This window comes from Pungitius pungitius, chromosome 2, assembly GCF_949316345.1.
Source record: "Pungitius pungitius chromosome 2, fPunPun2.1, whole genome shotgun sequence".
Lineage (NCBI taxonomy): Eukaryota > Metazoa > Chordata > Actinopteri > Perciformes > Gasterosteidae > Pungitius > Pungitius pungitius.
The window spans coordinates 19,354,413-19,373,178 of NC_084901.1; the positions used below are offsets into that span (position 1 = coordinate 19,354,413).

General features: G+C 43.9%; 2 protein-coding genes across 2 annotated transcripts; both read right to left on the bottom strand.

The window, feature by feature from the left end:
• Positions 1 to 88: 88 nt before the first annotated feature.
• Positions 89 to 6,676, bottom strand: sash3 (SAM and SH3 domain containing 3). The gene is made up of 8 exons (XM_037462662.2): positions 6,211 to 6,676; positions 4,696 to 4,791; positions 3,361 to 3,495; positions 2,760 to 2,895; positions 2,001 to 2,158; positions 1,653 to 1,865; positions 1,393 to 1,537; positions 89 to 743 (listed from the first exon to the last, which is right to left on the bottom strand). The coding sequence occupies exons 1-8, from the start codon at positions 6,265 to 6,267 to the stop codon at positions 478 to 480; spliced, it is 1,206 nt and encodes a 401-aa protein (XP_037318559.2). The 5' UTR covers positions 6,268 to 6,676; the 3' UTR covers positions 89 to 477.
• A 2,564-nt stretch (positions 6,677 to 9,240) lies between these two features.
• Positions 9,241 to 18,110, bottom strand: xpnpep2 (X-prolyl aminopeptidase (aminopeptidase P) 2, membrane-bound). The gene is made up of 21 exons (XM_062560564.1): positions 17,887 to 18,110; positions 17,246 to 17,307; positions 16,901 to 17,011; positions 16,746 to 16,809; positions 16,068 to 16,172; positions 15,433 to 15,519; positions 15,128 to 15,271; positions 14,272 to 14,373; positions 13,708 to 13,789; positions 13,356 to 13,557; positions 13,144 to 13,233; positions 12,841 to 12,950; positions 12,677 to 12,754; positions 11,805 to 11,876; positions 11,648 to 11,708; positions 11,478 to 11,547; positions 11,215 to 11,319; positions 10,680 to 10,739; positions 10,510 to 10,586; positions 10,314 to 10,403; positions 9,241 to 9,716 (listed from the first exon to the last, which is right to left on the bottom strand). Exons 1-21 carry the CDS (start codon positions 17,936 to 17,938, stop codon positions 9,522 to 9,524), a joined length of 2,019 nt encoding a protein of 672 aa, XP_062416548.1. The 5' UTR covers positions 17,939 to 18,110; the 3' UTR covers positions 9,241 to 9,521.
• Between the last annotated feature and the right edge of the window lie 656 nt (positions 18,111 to 18,766).

An 18,766-nucleotide genomic window follows, 5' to 3' on the forward strand; every position in this document is an offset into this window, starting at 1 on the left:
AAGTCTCATTAACATATGTCAGTAAGTTTCAATGTCCACTTTAGTTGGAATAAGTCATAGTTTGGTGTGTACAAAAAGGCTCATCATCTCAGGGAATCTTGTTTTATTTCAACTCTATTCACAACAGTATTTCCTCACAATGAATAAATGCATAAATCAGTGAAAAGCAAACTACTTCAAGTTACAATCCACTCCAAGTGACATGGAAACATATTTTACATTCGTAAGAGCGAACAACAGGAAAACCTTTACGACCGGTTCATACGCTGGTCTCACCATGAACAACGTGAAATCCTCAGGATGAGACAACAGCATGTGCTGCTCGCTCAGCACCACAAACCATCATCTACATACAGTATGAGAACCTGACTTTGTGCTCCAATCACCAGTCCGGCCCTTTTACAACGAAGAGGCATTTTAATGGAGTCCCTGAGAACCCGGGAATTCAAGAAAAGAAAAGTATTTTTCCATCACTTCTCAAGATCCTTCGTCCACCTTCAGCTCCTGCAGCTGTTCCTGCAGAGCGTCCAGCTGCTCAGTTTGCTTCTCTCCTCCTGTCTCCGTCCCCGCCTCCTCCCGCTGGGTCTGCTCCTCCGAGGCTTCGCCTCGGACTCCCGGCTCCTTCTTGGGCTCCTCGCGTCGGCCCTCCAGGCACTCGGAGCTCTCGAAACAGCCCGAGTCCCTCGGCTCCTTGTCGTCCACCGCGGACGTGTCCTCGTCGTCTGGCTCCGACTCGTCCTCAGCTGCACAGGGGTGAGAGGGGGGGGGGGGGGGGGGGAGGAAGAATCGTTTTTAAACACTGAAACACCATCCATGCTGGACTCTGAGAGGTCGTGTTCCTCTTCAGAGACGAGCTCTACAGTCAGATTGTGGAAACGTTCTGTAAAGGGGAAACTGGGAATGGTATCTTCTGTGTTTCTGATGATGATTCAAGGGTTAAAACTGCACTCTTTCAGTTCTGTATAAAAAAAAAACCAAAAGGTTGAACTGATGTAGCTAAGACTAAAGTGCTTCTATTAACAAATATTTCTAAATTAATAATCTTCACGTCCGTTGTGTTTTATTCAACAAGTCAACTCCAACTTTTAAAACGATTAAAAGAGAGACACGACTTCATCGTTATAGTTGAGTTAGGGATGAAATAACACGCATTCACACCTAAAAGTGGAGTGTTTTTGACGTAGGCGACATTGCTGGACAACGGAGTTGATGCCGCTGAGGCACCAGGACTACAGATGGGAGCCTGAAGTTTTCCCCTAAGACATTTTTCCTGCTGCCTTAAACCATGAAGTCACTCTGAGATTTAGCAATACTCTGACATTTCTCTTCAATTCGATTCTGGATTAGAGCAATGCTGTCATGACAAAAGAGGAGTGCAGCTGGTGCACCTACATTCTCTCAGCAGTTCAGTGGCCCCCAGGATCTTGGCGCGCTTGTCCGGGTCCGTGATGTTCAGCTCGTTGAGGTGAGACTCCTGCAGTCCCGCAAAGTCCTCCAAGGTCCGGAAACCGTGCATGGACAGCAAAGAGCTCAGCTCCTGATGCAGAGAGAGAGAGAGAGAGAGAGAGAGAGAGAGAGACCACAAACACAAACACTCAGATCGATGTCCGCCATCTCCAGCTGCAGCCTGTCAAACACTGCGGCCCCCTTACAGTGAGGCCCATGCCGTCCAGGACCTCCTCCAGGGTTTTGGGCTTGCAGTTGGACCGGCGGTTCTTGCTGTTGCAGCGTCTCCTCCTGGCCGGCGGGCTCTCGTCGGGCAGCAGGTTGACGTAGATGAACTTGAAGGAGCCCATTTTGTTGTTGAGCTTCCCCGTCCAGGTCCCGACGGGAGGCTTCTCGATGATGTGGATGATGTCTCCTTTCTACGAGGCAAAGTGAACGCAGGGCTCGGTCACGGTGTGTGTGTGGGTGGGTGTGTGTGTGGGGGGGGGGGAAATGATCTACTGAAATGATCTACTTTCATCCGCCAGGGGCCTCTCGCCCCCCCCGGTACTCACATTGAGCTTGAGCGACTCCACGTCGTAAGGGCTGGGCGTGAAGTCGGTGTGGACCAGTGCGCGGCCGCAGAAAGGCCCGTTGTAAGAGGCGCCGTTCTCCTCCAGCCTCATGCTGTCCCTCTGGCAGTATCCGCTGTCCAGGCTCTGTCTGTCGCTGCCTGCGGGTCAACACACGCAGAGGAGCACAGTCAGATTCTTCCCGGGCCTTCGACTGCACATGTTTGTGTCCCCGCCCCCACCCCCCGCCTCTGCCTCCACATGCACCGTAAATATCTCCATATGGACGAATGGAGAGGTGCGATATAAATGTTGGATCGAACCACAAAGAGACAATGATACCCTCTTGTGTTAGTAACACTGCAAATAAAATGTAACACATGCAAATATGCAGAGATTTACATTGACTCTAAGCTGCTGTTTATATTTTCCCAATCTTGTCAGTGTTAAATCAACACTCAAGTGTTAACAATTTAACTAAGAGAGCGAAAAATAAATCTGCTCAGTGTTAAATACATTACATGTCACCAAAGCAACTTACAATGCATGTTTAACCCATGTTTTCTACATGTTAGCTGGGGACAATTAGTGGTTAGATGTCTGGTTTAGGGACACTTTGACATGGGACATGAAGCAGCCAACCTTGTGGTCCCTAGCACACACTCTCCAACCCATGCACCACAGCACACACCAACAAGTGTGACAGTTACATTTCAACCCCCTCAAAGATGTGTGTGTGTGTGTGTGTGTTTGTATAATTACTGCCTGAGGGCTGGCGGGTGAAGAGGCTGGGCGCTGTGTCCTCTGACCCTGAGGAGCACACGGACGTCCTCTGTCCTGCACTCAGATCTGGAAGCCAGTCAGAAGAGACCGGGGACAGCTCCTCCCCGCTCTCAGTCTGCAGACATCGCAGGACAACAACAGGTCAAACGTCAATTCACCTTGGTTTTACCCACTTTGATTCAGCTTTCTTTAAATCAAAAATAAACTGCAGAAAGGTTATCAACAAATATCTAAAGTATTCAATAAAAATTACTATAGCATGGATTTGAATGTAAGATTTTATTTTACTACCATTTTTAACTTATTTTAAAAATATTTATGCACATATTCATCAATACCTCCTGCTTTGGTTTTGATAACCACAGTTCACACATTTGTCCACTAGATGGAGACAACTCAAGTCTTTATACAACATCAGCTCAATGAAAATATGTCAAGGTGTGTTTTCTTGGTTAAGTAATCCTACACGGTATTACTTTTATAACACCTATTACTTTTATGGTTTTAGAACATACTGTAACGGTTTGAATCATGGGGATCAAGTCACAATAAAAATGTGTAACTGTAAACAGGATTTTACCCCCTCTTCAGCCAGGGCCTTCTGCACCATCTTGGATGTTTTTCGGGTCATGGTACGCGAGATGACGTTGCGCCATTTTTTCCCAAGTTTGATGCCACTTTTTACGGCTTCCTCTGCCGCTACACCCTCCGTCAACTGAGATGAGAGTAAAAATAAAATACCTTTATTTATCTGACATTTATTTACGCAAGATGAGAAGATGTTTGCTAAATGTTTGCTAAAACATTGTTCAAATTCAGCAAAGTGATTTGAAATAATGCCAAAACTATGACTTTGACATGGATTAAGTCCCACAAGTATACACTTGACTAGAAAAAAAACAGATGTTGCAGATTTTGCATACAGGCTGATACCCGCAAAGTCACAAGCACACACTCACACACTCTCCCACACACAAACACATATTTTGAACTGTAGGCAGGTGCCAACCAAAAATGAATCAGTCTGCAGACACTGTTGGCTCACTTGTGAAAGCTAACGATGTTTTTACAGAAAAGGTCAAGTCCTCTGTAATCTGCAAAAGGGAAACAAAGCAGCAGCACGGCGAGATTTGGAATAAATAGAGCATTAACCCAGAGGGATTGTTTGAAATATTGAACCTCATTTTCTTGCTTCCAAAAAGCTGACCGGTAGGGATTCATTTTATGATGGTAAATATAAATTAAAAAAACTGCAACAGAGTGCGTTATAGCCAGCACTCAAATTCTCATGTCAAACTTCTCCTTTTTCTTGATTGAGCACCAACGTTCAGAGAGAGTTAACTGTTGAGTCAAAGAGAACAAACACACGGTCGGAACGATCGGACGTACGAATACAGATTCTTAGCATTGAATAAGAAGCTGCGGGCTCTCGGGGGAGAACCTGCCGGGTTGAATGCTTGGATGCGTCCGACATGGCGGCTCTCTGCTTGAGAGGCAGCGGACATCCTGTCTGCACGCTGTTGTCATCGGAGCTTCTCCTTCTGACTTCCTCTCCTCGTTTACGCTTATGTCTTTTTTTTTTGGTCCTCCGGCTTCCACTCAGGGTGCGCAGAGTGTTACAGGGAAGTTAATTGAGTTCTGTTAACCTCTTATGTTTTTAAAATGTTGACCATCAGTTCACAATTCAGGAAGCTGTGCACTTCTGTAACAAGCCGTTACTGATAACCATTGGTGTGTGTCCCGAAGTGAAGTCCTTTGCTCGCTTCTGGATGCACTATCATTCACGTTGTGGCTGACGAATGAGGAAGAGCGCTATCAAACATCTTCAGTTTAGGAACTGAAGAAACAAAGACGTGCACCGCGCATTCGATAATGTGCTGAAAGAAATCAAATATTTGAGAGCGGTCCAACTTACATTGTCCTCCACGTTAAACTCCTTCTCGGAGGCCACAGGAGAAGTAGGTTTGTGCTTCATGAAATCTTTGAAGCTGCTGGATCTCTGCAGAGTGAGCTGGAAACACAAAAATAATGGCATCCGAGTCAAAATCATCATGAGAAAAGCCGGCCAAGGGACAGAAAAAACACTGCCAGCACAAAACAGACGGCGTCAAGATCATCACCAGAAAAACACACCAGTCCTTTGCTTTGTCTTCTTTTTTTTTGCTATAATGCAACACTGACAGCATATGTTCTTATCTTTAAAAAGAATGTATCTGCAGAAAACAAAGTGCTCGTGTCTCATGAATCCGGGCCACGCTGGAGGGAACTTGGTTGGACTGAGAAGCAGCAGCAGCAATTCAGCAGAAAGGGAAGAAAATGATGTGTGGCGATTGATGACCGTGAATGATTTTATGATTTCCAAATGATCAAAGAGTCTTTTTGGTGAACCAACTCAAATTCACCTTTTCGCTAAAAGATTACGGTAAAATCCTTTTTTCTGAATTCAAAATCTGAACACGATTCTTTATCAATATCAATTCAACAGTTTTCTGGATAAAGAAGATTGAAGATTTCATCCCCATCCTGCACATCAACTGCATACATTTAAAATTCAGACCAAAAGCTTTTGCATAATATTCACACCTCAGAGTTTCCGCTAGTGGAAACTTTAAAAAAAAACTACTTCACCATACAACCACACGCGTTCTTGAACCTTTGTCGAAACCACAGCAAACGGGCAAAGCTCGAGCGACTGCTGGCAGCCAACGGGGTGCAGACGTCCACCCGGCCCAGTGCTTCCGGCTCCTCGTCTCAGGCTGCGTCGAAAACCCCCGAGAAGCGAACCGCCGCCAGCCGGGGGCCCGACGCAGCAAATGACCCCTCGCCGCCGCGAGGCTCCTACGGACGTCGTGTTTTTTTCTCCCTGCCACAGTTTTGCTCCCATAAAACGCCACAAAGGCTTCGAGGCGGCCTTTCAATTACATCTGATTCGTGATGTTGTCTCCTGCACCGGCGATAACCGCCGTTAGGGGTAAAATGACGAGGCATGAATTGGACAACAGAAGGCGTTGAGCGTGGGAGGCTCGCTCCTCACAAGCTACATCTGCAGCCATGCTTCTATGGAAGAATGAGTTGAGGCCATAGAATATTCAAAAAATAGAGGATAAAGCTTGTTTTCGAGCTTTTAGTTGTGTGTGTGGATGTGTGTGAGTGTGTGTGTGTGTGTGTGTGTGTGTGTGGGGGGGGGGGGGGGGGGGGGGGTCGTTCGGCTTCACCACACAAATTGCACTAACTGGAGCAGACATCCTGTTTTGAAACGACGTGCACACAAGGACAGCTGCACGAGGTGTTGAAATACAAACATCTCCTGTGTAACACGACGCGATAGAAGACCTTTTCACGATACACGGTGCGTGACATTTACAGCACATCCACCTTAAACCTACCTTCCAAAAACAAAAAAAACAAAAATCGGTTGACAAAAGCTCACCTTCTTCTTGGGCCCTTGCTCCTTCTCCGAGGCGTTGGAGGGCCTTCGCCTCAACATCTTCTTCCTCGGCGGTCCTTCAGAAATCTCTTTGGGGTAAAAACGACAAAGAAAAGAAGCCGTGAGAGCGACACACCGGTCTCAAATCAGTGAGGGTTTTGTGTCACTGTGCTGTCGCTGCCAAAGCCGTCTGATGAAAAAAAAGAAGAAAAAAACTGTTGCAGAGAAGTGCAGAAGCTGAGAGGAAGTTACGTGGCCACAGAGGCAGACCCTGTTTTGGTTCCTCTGGTGTTCACACAGGCCGGTGGGTTTGTTGCGTGTGTCTCTCAGTGCTGCGTGTCACAAACTCTCTGTGGCAAACACAACAAAACACACAAAACAGTTCATGGAAATGTCATCACTGCCCAAGTTTTGACCGTCACTGCAGCTTTTTCTGTTTTTTAACAGGTAATAATTGATGTTTTGCTCAATCGACCTCTGGTTGCTAGTATGAAGTATAAATATAATGTTTATACTCAAGCTCAGGATTATCAATAAGGGGCAGATGGTTCGGAAACAATAAGTCATCTCTCAGTGCATGCTCATCGCTTTAGAACACTTCTACACTCAGACATTACCTTTCAAATTCAGAAAAATGTAAAAAGCAACACGGCAGCTCTTGAATAGCTAACCAGCTCTGTGTCGAGCTATGTTTTTATTTTATTTTACCATCCCTGTGAAATAGCACATATTTGTCTTTACATCTGAAGTGTGAAAGTGAAATCATTGGAAACTCTAACGGCAGAGGAGGCGATCAGCTGGTCCGGGCGGCCCATCAGAGGGTGTTCATGCGAAATGTGGGAGACAAATGAGTTGTGAAAAGCCAGAAAAATGCTGACAATTGAAAAAAATAAAAATAAATCCCAAACAAAATTAGGATAAAAAGAGCTTGAGTGAGTCACAGAGCGGTGCGTGTGTTTGAATGTAAACTCAGGACAAGGCAAACATTAGTAGTACAAGCAGAGAGGGAAGTAAAAAGCAAGTCAAGTTTAGCTTGTTATTTTGGTTGGGTAGCCGACCACATGATGAGAGTGTGCCCTATTTAAGTTTCCTGTCACTCGTCTCATGGTTGACAACAAACCTGGTGTCTTGAAACCAGGTCTGAAAGGGACAAAGACAGCAGGCAGCACGTTTTGATTCCACCTTCTGAGCTCACTTGAAACCTCAATTAAAGGTGGAAGAAGTATTCAGATCCTTGAAGTAAAGCAGGAATACCACACTTTAAAAAACAAAAATATTCCGTACAAGCTAATGCATTCAAAATAACATCAGTTTAAGAAAGATATATTTTAAAGATATATATTATATGGTGTAGAAAATGTAAAATTACTCATAACAAATGTAAACATAAAAGCATCATTATATTATGATGAGTGTTGCATTAACGTTTAATCGGCAGTCTGGTGTTGTAGTTTGTTATTGTGGAGCCTTTCACCTTATTTTACAAGTAAATATGATGTGTATTTTACATCATTTATAACAGTTTATACATTTATACAACAGTTATAAACTATGATGAATTCTTGTTGATTGCATTACCATTATATCGTGTAAGTATAAACCTTAGTACCTAGAGGAACCATGTTGAGTGTTTGATGGAGCAATGTTTAGAAAAACCAAGGCAGGTAGCTCGCAGAGGTAAAAAAACACATGTCTACTTAACAAAAACAAAAAACGCAGCAAAAGAGACTTTTGATCTGAGAGAACAATGATCTCATTCTTGTTCCTCTTTTTCTGGGCCTGCGCACCACAGGCTCTTAACGCAGGACGGACGTGGATGAAAATGCCTTTTCTTGGGCCCGCGTTCGACTTTCAGCGACGGTGGACGAGGGAATGCAGATACGGGCGTGGTGTCACACCTTCAAGTCACCCTGACATAATTACCATGGCAGCGGCCGATCAGCCAGCGCGAGCTCTCGCCACGTGGAAGAAGTTCAACCGCAACATCTGCTCGCAGCTGTTGAAACGGCGAGTTTCAATATGATTCGATGTCTAATGCAGCCTTTGCAGGAACGCTGAATTATGATGAATCAAGAGAAAACACACGTGGCTCTTGGTCACCCGATGGCCAAATACTGAGTGGTTTGCCTCCCTCAGTTCATGTATATGAGCCAGAGAACGACGTGGTGAAAGCTGTGAGGAGCTTCACTGCTGCTGCAAAAAAAAACAAGAACGGTATTTATTTGACTAGGAAGTCAACCTTTTGTCGCAGGATGCAGAGGAATCGACTGTCGCCCGGGTTCTCTTTAAACATCCGTCATTACACTACACAGATCAACAGGTTAGATTTATGGTAAACAACCTGAAGGAATATGCAGCATTGCTTTGGTCTGAATCAGCTGGATGAATATAGTATTTTTTGCCTTCATCTTCATGCCAAATGTTAAAATAATAGAATATTTCCATTGTTTTTGTGCGATTCTTTCTGGAGGCCTTCAATTGTACTGTTTACTAACTAATATAACTTGCATTGAACATTGCTGAGAACATTCCCAGATGGGAGTACGACCGCAGCAGTGTCTCAATGTCCATAAAACAAGAGAAAGAGGAATCCTGCAAGTTTCTGGACGTGCACTTTGTTGTTTGCTGACCTCTGCTGATCATGCAGCTGAGCCTCCACCGCCTGACTCCTTGGACCAAATCACAATCTGTCTCAACTATGCAATTTCCTCAGAGGCCCTCCAGGTTGGCTCACAGCCAGAACAAGTCTTTGGCTAACGTTAGCTCTGAGCTGGTTCTAACCACGGCTAAATAATAGCCGAATAATACAAACCTCCACTCTGTGTGCGGCCTTCATGTCGGACGAGTCTCTGTTTGGGATCTTATAGCCACACGTTTAGCATTTTGTCGTCAAAGTAGAGCATCTATGTACACATTTAGCTTCTGCCAAGTACCATCAAAAAATTGTACAACTGTATAATTTCTATGAAGCTAATTTTTCAAAACATAGCTGATGTTTTAATATATAAACATATATTTTTCTGCAAAATAAAATGTGTGTCTCTGAAAAAAAGTTTTATAACGCTTCGCTTTGAAGACTTTTACTTTAATAAAATAGAAATTATATCAGCTGGTTACACAAATGTCACACAAATATTAAACGAATATGATATAAATACCATAATGTCATCCATTTAATTATCATCCCAATTAAATTGTCAAACCAAAAATACCCTTTAATGCAGAGCGTCTCTCACTCTGTATAGTGTAGCCGCTCAATCGAGAGGGCATAGGAGTGAGATAAGTGCATAAATCTGAAAGAGAGGTGAAGACGCTCAGATGATGTTGTGGAGGAGAGTAACAGCAATGAGGGTCAGCGAGGAGGACAAGACGGATGCAGAAGATGCAGCCTCCTCAAAGGGCTCTGTATGCTCCAGCATCCAGTCCTTCTCCTCTTTTAATCCTTGCGAGTCCAGTTCGGGACCCACCAGCCTCCGTATTGTCTTGTAGTATTTATTCAGCCACCGAAGCTGGAGTGAGAAAAGACCACTCTCATTAAAATGTAATACTACTGGCACGTGGAGGCAGGTATCAGTGGATAACAGAAAATCAAAGTCATACTGTGTCATTCTGGTTAGGAAATGGTGTTCATGTTTGGTCACTCTGTCACATCAGTGAAAACATAAAAAAATCATCTTGTTGCTATGTCAACAGTCCAAGAGTCATGCTCGTATTGTTCATGTTTGTGGGTAAAAGCACCAGCACTGAAAATAAAATAAATGTGTAGTACGATGGAATAAAAGCAAACACAGCAGTTGACTTCACACGTGGTTTCGTTTTCATAAGGAATGTTTTGATCTCTGTGCGTGTGAAAGGGGACTTTTAGAGGAAACCGTCACTCGCAAAGATAGAAAACATAATTCTCGGTCGATGTAACAATTTCTTGTTCAAAAAGGTTGTTACAAATCAATAGAGGAATGTGATCACATCTTAGTTTTAAAGCTTGTTACTGGACATTTAACAAATGAGCTGAATGGGTTGATTCATAATCCTTTCTTAAATAAATAATGGTGAATTTCCAGTAAAACTTCCAATTGTTCATTTTGCAGTCCCATATAGTAACGTACCTGCTCTGAGCTGAGGAGAGAGGTGTCAATCAGCTTTCTGTCATACGGGACCAGCGACACAGTGTCAAAGGTCACGTAGTTATCTCCATACTGAGGAGGAAGACCATTCATGAAGAGGTTACATACTGAAATTACATCATTCATTATAAGCAGGAAATGATTCTCGATCACAAGCAATGCTTTGTTTTGTAGCTACCTTTGTATTTACAGGTACGATCACGGCAACATCTTCAATCCGGATCCCAAAGTCATTCTCCTTATAATATCCGGGTTCTTACGTACAGAGAATCCTCATCCGTTATTCTGCGTTTGAATGCTTGTGTGTATTGGAAGTAGATTTATTTTGACAAAACGTTAAAATCTCACCAATAGACGTGAACATGCCGGCTCTGAAGGGAATGTTGTTGCTCTGGAATCCAACAGGCCCTGGAAACATGTACAACTTAACTAAAAAATCCATTACACCACAGGAGTAAAAACTAATCTTCAAAATGTTCTTTCTTGTGCATTTCCTTTTTCTTTTCTACCATTAGCTGGTCACAAAGTAACTAACTGCAGTGTTTGACTCTACTTAATTTAAATTAATATTTTGTAGAAATATAAATTCATTTTGAAGTCCCTTCTCTAGTTTTCTCTCAAACTTCACTGTTTTATTTGGACATTCAATTTAGTCACTTTGATGGACGTTTTTCCCTATTTTCTAACATTTGATGCAAAACAGCATAAACATAAATGATAACCGTGATGCTTTCAGACATTTGCCTTTCAGTAGGATGGATTTATCCTTTCGCCTGAGATTTTTACCCCCTGATGATGTCACTTCTATGTATCCGTTTACCATCATCCTCATTGGAGAGCTGGAGAAACTTTGACAATGTGTGGAAATAATAAGAGAACATACACTCGTGAACTCCAAAGTAGTTTCCAACACCGTGCCCTGTGCCGTGGCCGTAGTTCAGGCCCACCTCCCACAATGCCCGGCGGCCCAGCATCTCCATGTTTACGCCTGTTGTCAAACACAGAGGGCTCAAATCAAACATCCCGCTGCACATGTATTCCCCTTTCGTTGGTCCACTCAAAATGGAATTTTAAAAAAAGTGAAGAAACAGGGCTCCCTTGTGGTGAAACGCATTACAAACATGTGTGAACGTTTTTCACTCCCACCTCGTGTCCCCGAGGGAAAGACGGTTCGAGATATCTCAATGTTTCCCATGAGCACTCGGGTGAAGGCCTCCTGTGAAGCCAGACGGTTGGTTAATCACATGGAAAAAGGGATCGTGGCTGGTGAGAGGAACATTACAGTAAAGATCTGAGAACAACGCAAAGGGCTTTGCCTTCTGCACGGCTGTGGGGGCTCCCCAGTGAACGGTCCGCGTGATGTCGGTGGTCCCGTCTCTGGTGGTGGTGAGAGACACGGTGACTCATTTCAGATGCACGTGATGTGAAACTGGAGAGTCTGCGAGCAGAGTGCGTGTTTTTTTTTTTACTCACAGATACTGGCCCCCAGAGTCGACCAGGTACATCTCGTCAACTGTCAACCTCCTGATGGTTTCTTCTGTAGGGCTGCAAAAAAAACAAACAAGAAAAGAAGAAAAAAAGAGGAGATAACAGCAGCGCTGCGGACGATGGATTCGTTGCACATAGAGGGACAGAGACGCCACGTTAAAGGTCTTACATCACTGATACCGTGTCATAAACCATGTAGGTCATTGCTGACAAAGATCTCGGCGGTGGTGATGATAATCAACAGCCAGCAGTGGGACATGGCGGTTGTGGTGAGGGAGGATTGTACTGATACTCAAAAACTGTACTTAACCATAACATTTCAGAGGGAAATGTTGTAATCTTTACATGACGCAGTACTGGCATTTATGTGGAATTTGTTGATTTCTTCCTGTGTGTACACAGAAATTCAAGGACTTTAGACCTCAAGCTGACCGAAGGCTAACAGCCATCACTACTTGTTAATATAAGTTATACTTAGAAAAAAAACTATGTTCATTTCTATATTTAGCAGTCAATGTAGTTAATAAGTGAAAACAACACCACAATGAAACCGTAATGCAACAGAATTCAACTAGTAGGCTAAAAACAGAATAACTTAAGTAACATTTAAGGACTTCTACTTTAAGGAAATCTACTTCACCTTAAAAAAGGATATTTTTACTCCACCCAAGGCCACACCAATGATTATCTCAATACGTTTGGGCTTCTTTAAATCAGTTTAAGGCTCATTGTATACTATGAAAAAGTTTCATCAACACCAGAAGGAACCCTGTTCCAAAACCACTTGCTACGGTTTCATACACGTTTGACGTCAATAAGAAAATGTCAATAAAAGTGTGCATAAATCTTGTAAAAACCTGTAATGTGCGAGTGCAGCATTGGGTCCACTTGCAGAGATGGTCTCAAAGCTCGGGCCCCTGCTGTCTTTCTGTTTGCTGTAATGAGGTTGGTTTCAGCCATGAGGTTGAGACGATAGTGATGATAGAACACACGGTCTCTCCTCCGTCTCGTGTGCACTCACCCGCGACACTCATTGACGTATTTTGCAGCCGTCAGCTCCGTCTCCTTCCCCTCCGGCACGGCCTTCTCCAACCACATCAGCAGTTGGATGACTGCGACCGCGTCCCTCACCTGCACAGAGCCCCAGCGACACAATGACCGGGAGATCTTTGGCCCTCCGGGTGTCTCTAGGCGGGATGAGGAACGATCTGTCCCTCCGCGACAAAACGAGACATAATTGTCCCACGTCACATCTTCACAGTAAAGGCCGTGACCTTTGTGTGGTGGTGTGTAATCTGAGTGTGTCTCTGTGCGGAGGACATACATGAGCGTCCCTCAGGATCCGCTGCTCAGTCTCATCTTTCACTGCTTTCGTTGTCAACACAGGCGAGTAGGAGCTGGTCATTAGTTTCTCCTAAATGATGCAAAACAAACAAACAATCGTATTGAGCACAACATATTTATTCTTTGATATTATACAACGAAAAGATAATTTATGCCGCACGAGAAATATAATGAAATCAAACATCTGATTACCTCTGGTGTGATGATCTCATAAAGCGCATAGTTTGTGTACTCTGTGCCGATCCACACTTTGGACCCCGGCTCGGCCACGTAGGCCTTCAGGTCTTCCCGGACGGCGTCGTAGCTCTTCAGCTGAACGCAAAGTGACCCGACGCAGGAGGCGTTCAGGTAAACCCTCAATTCCTCCGTCACTCTGTCCGTGTGGAGAAAAAGCCTGGGACATGTGGATGTTCATAAAAGAACATTTTTAAATGCCCTTAGGTACCCAGCATTATGTAATGAGACAAAAACGGAGACATGAGAATTGAAACTCCAAAGGAATCCCACGTGTTCCCACACGTGATCCCTGCGGAGATGGACTCACCAGATCTCATCCTTTGTGAGCAGCGTGTAGGAGTAGAAGAAGGGATTATACGGGATGTCGTTGCCGCGGAGATTGAACAGCCCTGAAAATAAAATGAATATTCAGCAGAAAACCCAACGTTTGTGTCCAATGGATGTGACCGCGCCGGCGCTCCTTTCATTGAACACAGAGCTGCCAATCCTGAAATCGGAGGTCAGGAAGGTAGGAAAGATGCTTCTGATGCTCACTGTGGTGAACTAATGATCCACAGTGCAAAAGGGAAATATAATCACTTCAATAATAGGATTACTGGCAATAGTAAAGGATTATAAATCAAGAAAACAATGCTTATTTAATTTATGTCGGTTTCCTATATTTGTTTTTAAACGTTTGTGTTGAAGTTACATTTCTCATTTTTTTATTCGACTCCTTCAACTCCTCAGGCTATAGTTTAATCCTTCAAGTTGTTTTAATACTTTAATGCTTCTAATAGATGCTTTTATGAACCCCAATACATTCACATTTTTCTTTTCCAGTGACTTCCAGCTGTGGTTCTATGGACCTGTTTCTCAGACAGTTACTTACAGGCTGTTTCATCCAGAGCTGACAGCAGAAGAGCCGTCGGTCCGTATGGATTGTCTCTCATCTGATTCCGTATGTGCTCCACTTTCATCTGCCACGGCCTTTCTGCAAACGCACACAGTTTGCTTTTGAATGCCTTTACTTGATAATCTATATTTGAGTTAGATTATGAATGTCCAACATTGTTCTCACCAAACTTGTGCTAAAGGTTCCTTTGGCCACTTGGGATATTGCAACAAGCGCAGCACATAACAATATCCGCTCTAAATTCAAAACTATTAGCTTAAATATGCCCACATTTCCTCAGAGGGTAACTTCAGAGAATATATTTATTACACAATATATGAAACGTTGTTAATAATTTAAAAAAAGTATTGCCTTCCGCTAATGTGTTGCTTCCTACGATGGGCAGAAACATGTCCTTCATGCTCCAGTAACCTTTGTCATTCATGTCATCCTCTTAATAACTCCATGGCCAAATATAAGAGCAAGATTTCATAACACACTACGAGAAAGCCTTTATAAAAGACACAAACACACGCAGAGACCATAATGTTTACGATGCTCTCCATTTGTTCCCCTTGTCGATTCTTTATGCCATAAAGACTAAAAGGCCGATGAGCGTCCACACAACTTCCTTTTCCAGCTCATTTTCCATTCTCTTAAAGTTTGCCTTCGATCTTTCAGCCAGCCATAAAAACATAACAGACTGTTGATGGGTGTGTTTGTGGAGCCGCTTATTGCTTTCTGTCCAGTTTACAGGTATTTATCAGCACACAGAGATAAAGCGGGCGGCTCACAGGCAGACTGCCATGTATGTGTGTGTGTGTGCACAGGACAGAGATACAAGGAAACCCACGAATGACTCTGTCGGGCAGGCGCGTGAGGTTGTAAAGCAGGACCGGCGGCCTTTCCTTCCACACTCGGTCGACCAGGTTGACGGGGACGGACTTGAGGGTCCGATTGCTGGAGTCCAGATTGAGCCTGTAGCCCTCCTGCGTTTCTAGTGGAGGAAATTGCAGGCGATTACGCACAAGGATCCCAATCAATTGCAAGTAAACAGCCTCCGCGGCGTCTGCCGGGTCCATTATTCCATTCACTCGGGCGAGCGCTTTATTTGGCGATAACCTGGACCGACGAGAGGGATGGAGAGTGGAGACTTACTCAGGGAGAAGAGGAAGGGATCGAAGCCCATCTCGCCGCCGGGTGGGACCTCAGCGATCAGCCACTGTGCTATGCTGCTGATGGACACTGGGGAACATCACACACGACAGAATCAACTCATCATTGACTTTAGAAGATATATTTGTTTTTACATGTGCATCGAATCATCCAAACGAAATACGTCCATTTGATTACGTTTCAGATGGTGTAAATACTAATACAAAAACATTAGGACTAAACTGACTAAAACTCAGAATGGAAAGTTTAAAGGTGCAATGAGAACCTTGTTTTTCTGTCTTTGGGGAATAGGACAAGATCAAAATGAGAGGGCATAAATCATGTAATTTACAATGTTCCAAATTGAAATTCAAACTTATGTTATTGCATCGTCTACTTATGCCTCCAGCAGTGAAGTTGTCTTATTATTATCACTTTTTTCCCAATTTCGTCTCCCAGATATTTGTGTGAATTCTTAAATGATGGCCAAAAACTACACGTCAAATCACCATCATGCGTCGGTGTTAAAAGTGTTTCTGCGTTTGTTGGTGAGCTATTACCACAATATCCTTTTAGCATCCACGTGACCTGCGTTGTCATAACAAGTTATCACAATACGATCATCCCTCTCCCCCCACCGTCTTTTTCCAGCTCCCAGCTGCAATCCATCTGCCTCTCTGCTTGAACCCAGTAGCGGCTGTCTGTCCACAGAGCGGCCCTGGTCTGAGTAACTACGGCAGTGCCTGAGGGGAGACCGGACAGCAGCTGCGTTAGGGAGCATTAAAAGTAGATGACCGACGACTGTAAATGTCAGGGGGTGACTTGGAGCGATGCGTGATCGGCCAGATAATCCAGAAACATGTGAGCGTGTGGTTGAAGAGTAACAGGAATGTTAAGAAGAAACACTGAGGGGATGGTAGCCTGTTACTGAGTGATGGATATATATTTATTTATTTATTTTACACAGGCTTATTATTAGCATTCCGCTGTTGTATTTTCACATGGGATTGAAAATCAACTGCTGAATCTCAATTTTTTCCCAGTCTGGCATTTAGGCCAAACTGTAATCTGTCTCATGATCACTCTGCAAAGAATGACACGACGTAATAACGCGGCGAGCGAAAAAAAACGAAATGAGATGGCTGCATTGTGAGGATGTGGGATGGAAGTAAATGAGCTGCATGGCCGCGGCATTCAGACGTGGGGGAGTTGAGTCATGAGAGGCAAGAGGAGGAGGAGGAGCACAAGGACGCCGAAGATGAAGAGGAGGAGAAGGATGAGGAGGAGACAACTATACAGGCAGGAAGGGTTTATACCTGCAGAGCCTGTGAAACCGGTCATGAAGGCCATCCTGGCATCACGTGGAGCAATGTACTCACTCTGAAGGAGAAACAGAGGTGAGCGTCTCATACACACACACACACACACAATCAGACCCAGATGAAATCATTGTGATGCGCAGCAGATGTACCAGGTGAGCGTCAGTGGCGGGGATGATGTAGGCAGCGATATCCTGGAGAAGCATTTCCTTTCGTAAGTCCTGCAGCCGCACTGTGGTGTTTATTACTGTGCTGGGCAGGTACTGTGACACAAAAAAGATTTAAATTCAAACCTGTAGAACTGCTGATTCCTCACTTGTTCTATTTCTCATAATCATTAACTATAGTGCATGTGCAGTAATCATTAACTGTAACTGTATGAAACTCAAGACAACATGTTTCACAATCGGAAAATGCCGAGGGACGTCTTTAAGGTCAATGTTATGACACTATTTATGTGATTTTCCGTTTTAATCACAGTGCTTCCATTTACTCACCGGGGGTGACACGGAGCAGTTCCTCTCAGATTGCTTATATGCAACGGCACCATTGGAATTTCCTGAAATGAAAAGTGCACAGTGAAAAAAGACGTCGCAGAGGGACACAGAGTGGCGGCCGAGCTGAGCCGTCTTTTCCGATAACGCGAGCTTTAGTATTTAGAGGTTTTCTGTGACAGCCATAGTCAAACTGGCATCAATGCAACTCAGGATTTATAGGAACACGAAAGCCTTTTTAGCCAAAGTGAAGGGCAGTTGATAAGCCAAAATAAGAAAATTGTGATGTCAATTACAATAATCACAATCAAAATGCAGTCTTTTTATTGGTTGCATTACTCTAATCAGACGTAATGCAATGAATCAAGAGACTGCTTTTCAATTATTTCTATGCTAAAGATAGTTTGTCAAATCTGAAAAAAAGGAAGACTATGATGCTACTATTTTTAGATGAGAAATCCAGATGACAGGCAGAAAAAGCCAATTCTTCTGCCTTTTCCGCAAGCTACTTTTAAAACATGCAATCAATTCTGAACGCTTAAGATCCTTTTTTACAACTCGGACCGCGTCCAACAAAATAGAGACAAAACAGCTGTAGATCAGATCAGAGACTTGACACTGAGGGCAAACAGTAACTTTTTTACCTGTCAGTGCGGCCAAAGACAGAGCCGTCAGCAACCAGCCACAGGAAGGCATCTCGGCACCACGGCTCGGTCACCAGGAGACCAAAAGACAGAGTGGCTACAAAGCAGGTGCTCCGATGTGTGTGCGTGTGTGTGTGTGCGGATGTCTGGTGAGAAATTGTGTGTGGGTGCTTGCAAGTGCATGACTGTCCTCTTTCCCCCTCTCTCTCCCTCTCTCTCTCCCTCTCTCTCTCCCTCTCTCTCCTCCTCCTGTGCCACTATCTCCTCTCCCTGTGGCCCACTGATAAGAATCATGTGCATGGGCTTTTGGGTGTGGGGGGGGGGGTTCTGGTGCTCTGAAACATTTCAACCACCTGCTTTTTGTTCCCCCTGCATCTCGATACGTTGCACAATGTTTTTTTTAATATGTCATTAGGACTGAGCATCTGCGGCTTAGGGATTTGCACAATAAAGCTTGCGCATCTGTTTTTAATCAATAAAAATAAAACACGCCACACGAGACGAGTCAATAAGTGACATGGGCATGAAGTGAGTCACATGGGCGTTTTTTTCTTTATGTTTGTTAATATTAATTGCATGCATGTGTGAGTGACGTCTCTGTAATACTGATTTCCATAGAAAATGTATTTTTAAATCCGTCCATTCAAATGCATTCTTTGCTCTCATTTGCCTAAAACAATGTGAAGGGGAAGAGGAAAAGGAGGAGGAGGAGGAGGAGGAGGAGGATGTCCTCTTTTATCTTACTGGAATAAGTTTGACGTAGTTTTATTCTTGCGCTCGTCATTCATTTTCAGTGAAGCACTTAGTGAGTGTGTTTAAGCTCTTTTTGTTTTGTTATCTACAAGTAAACCTACCTTCATCATTACATGAGAGGCGGGAC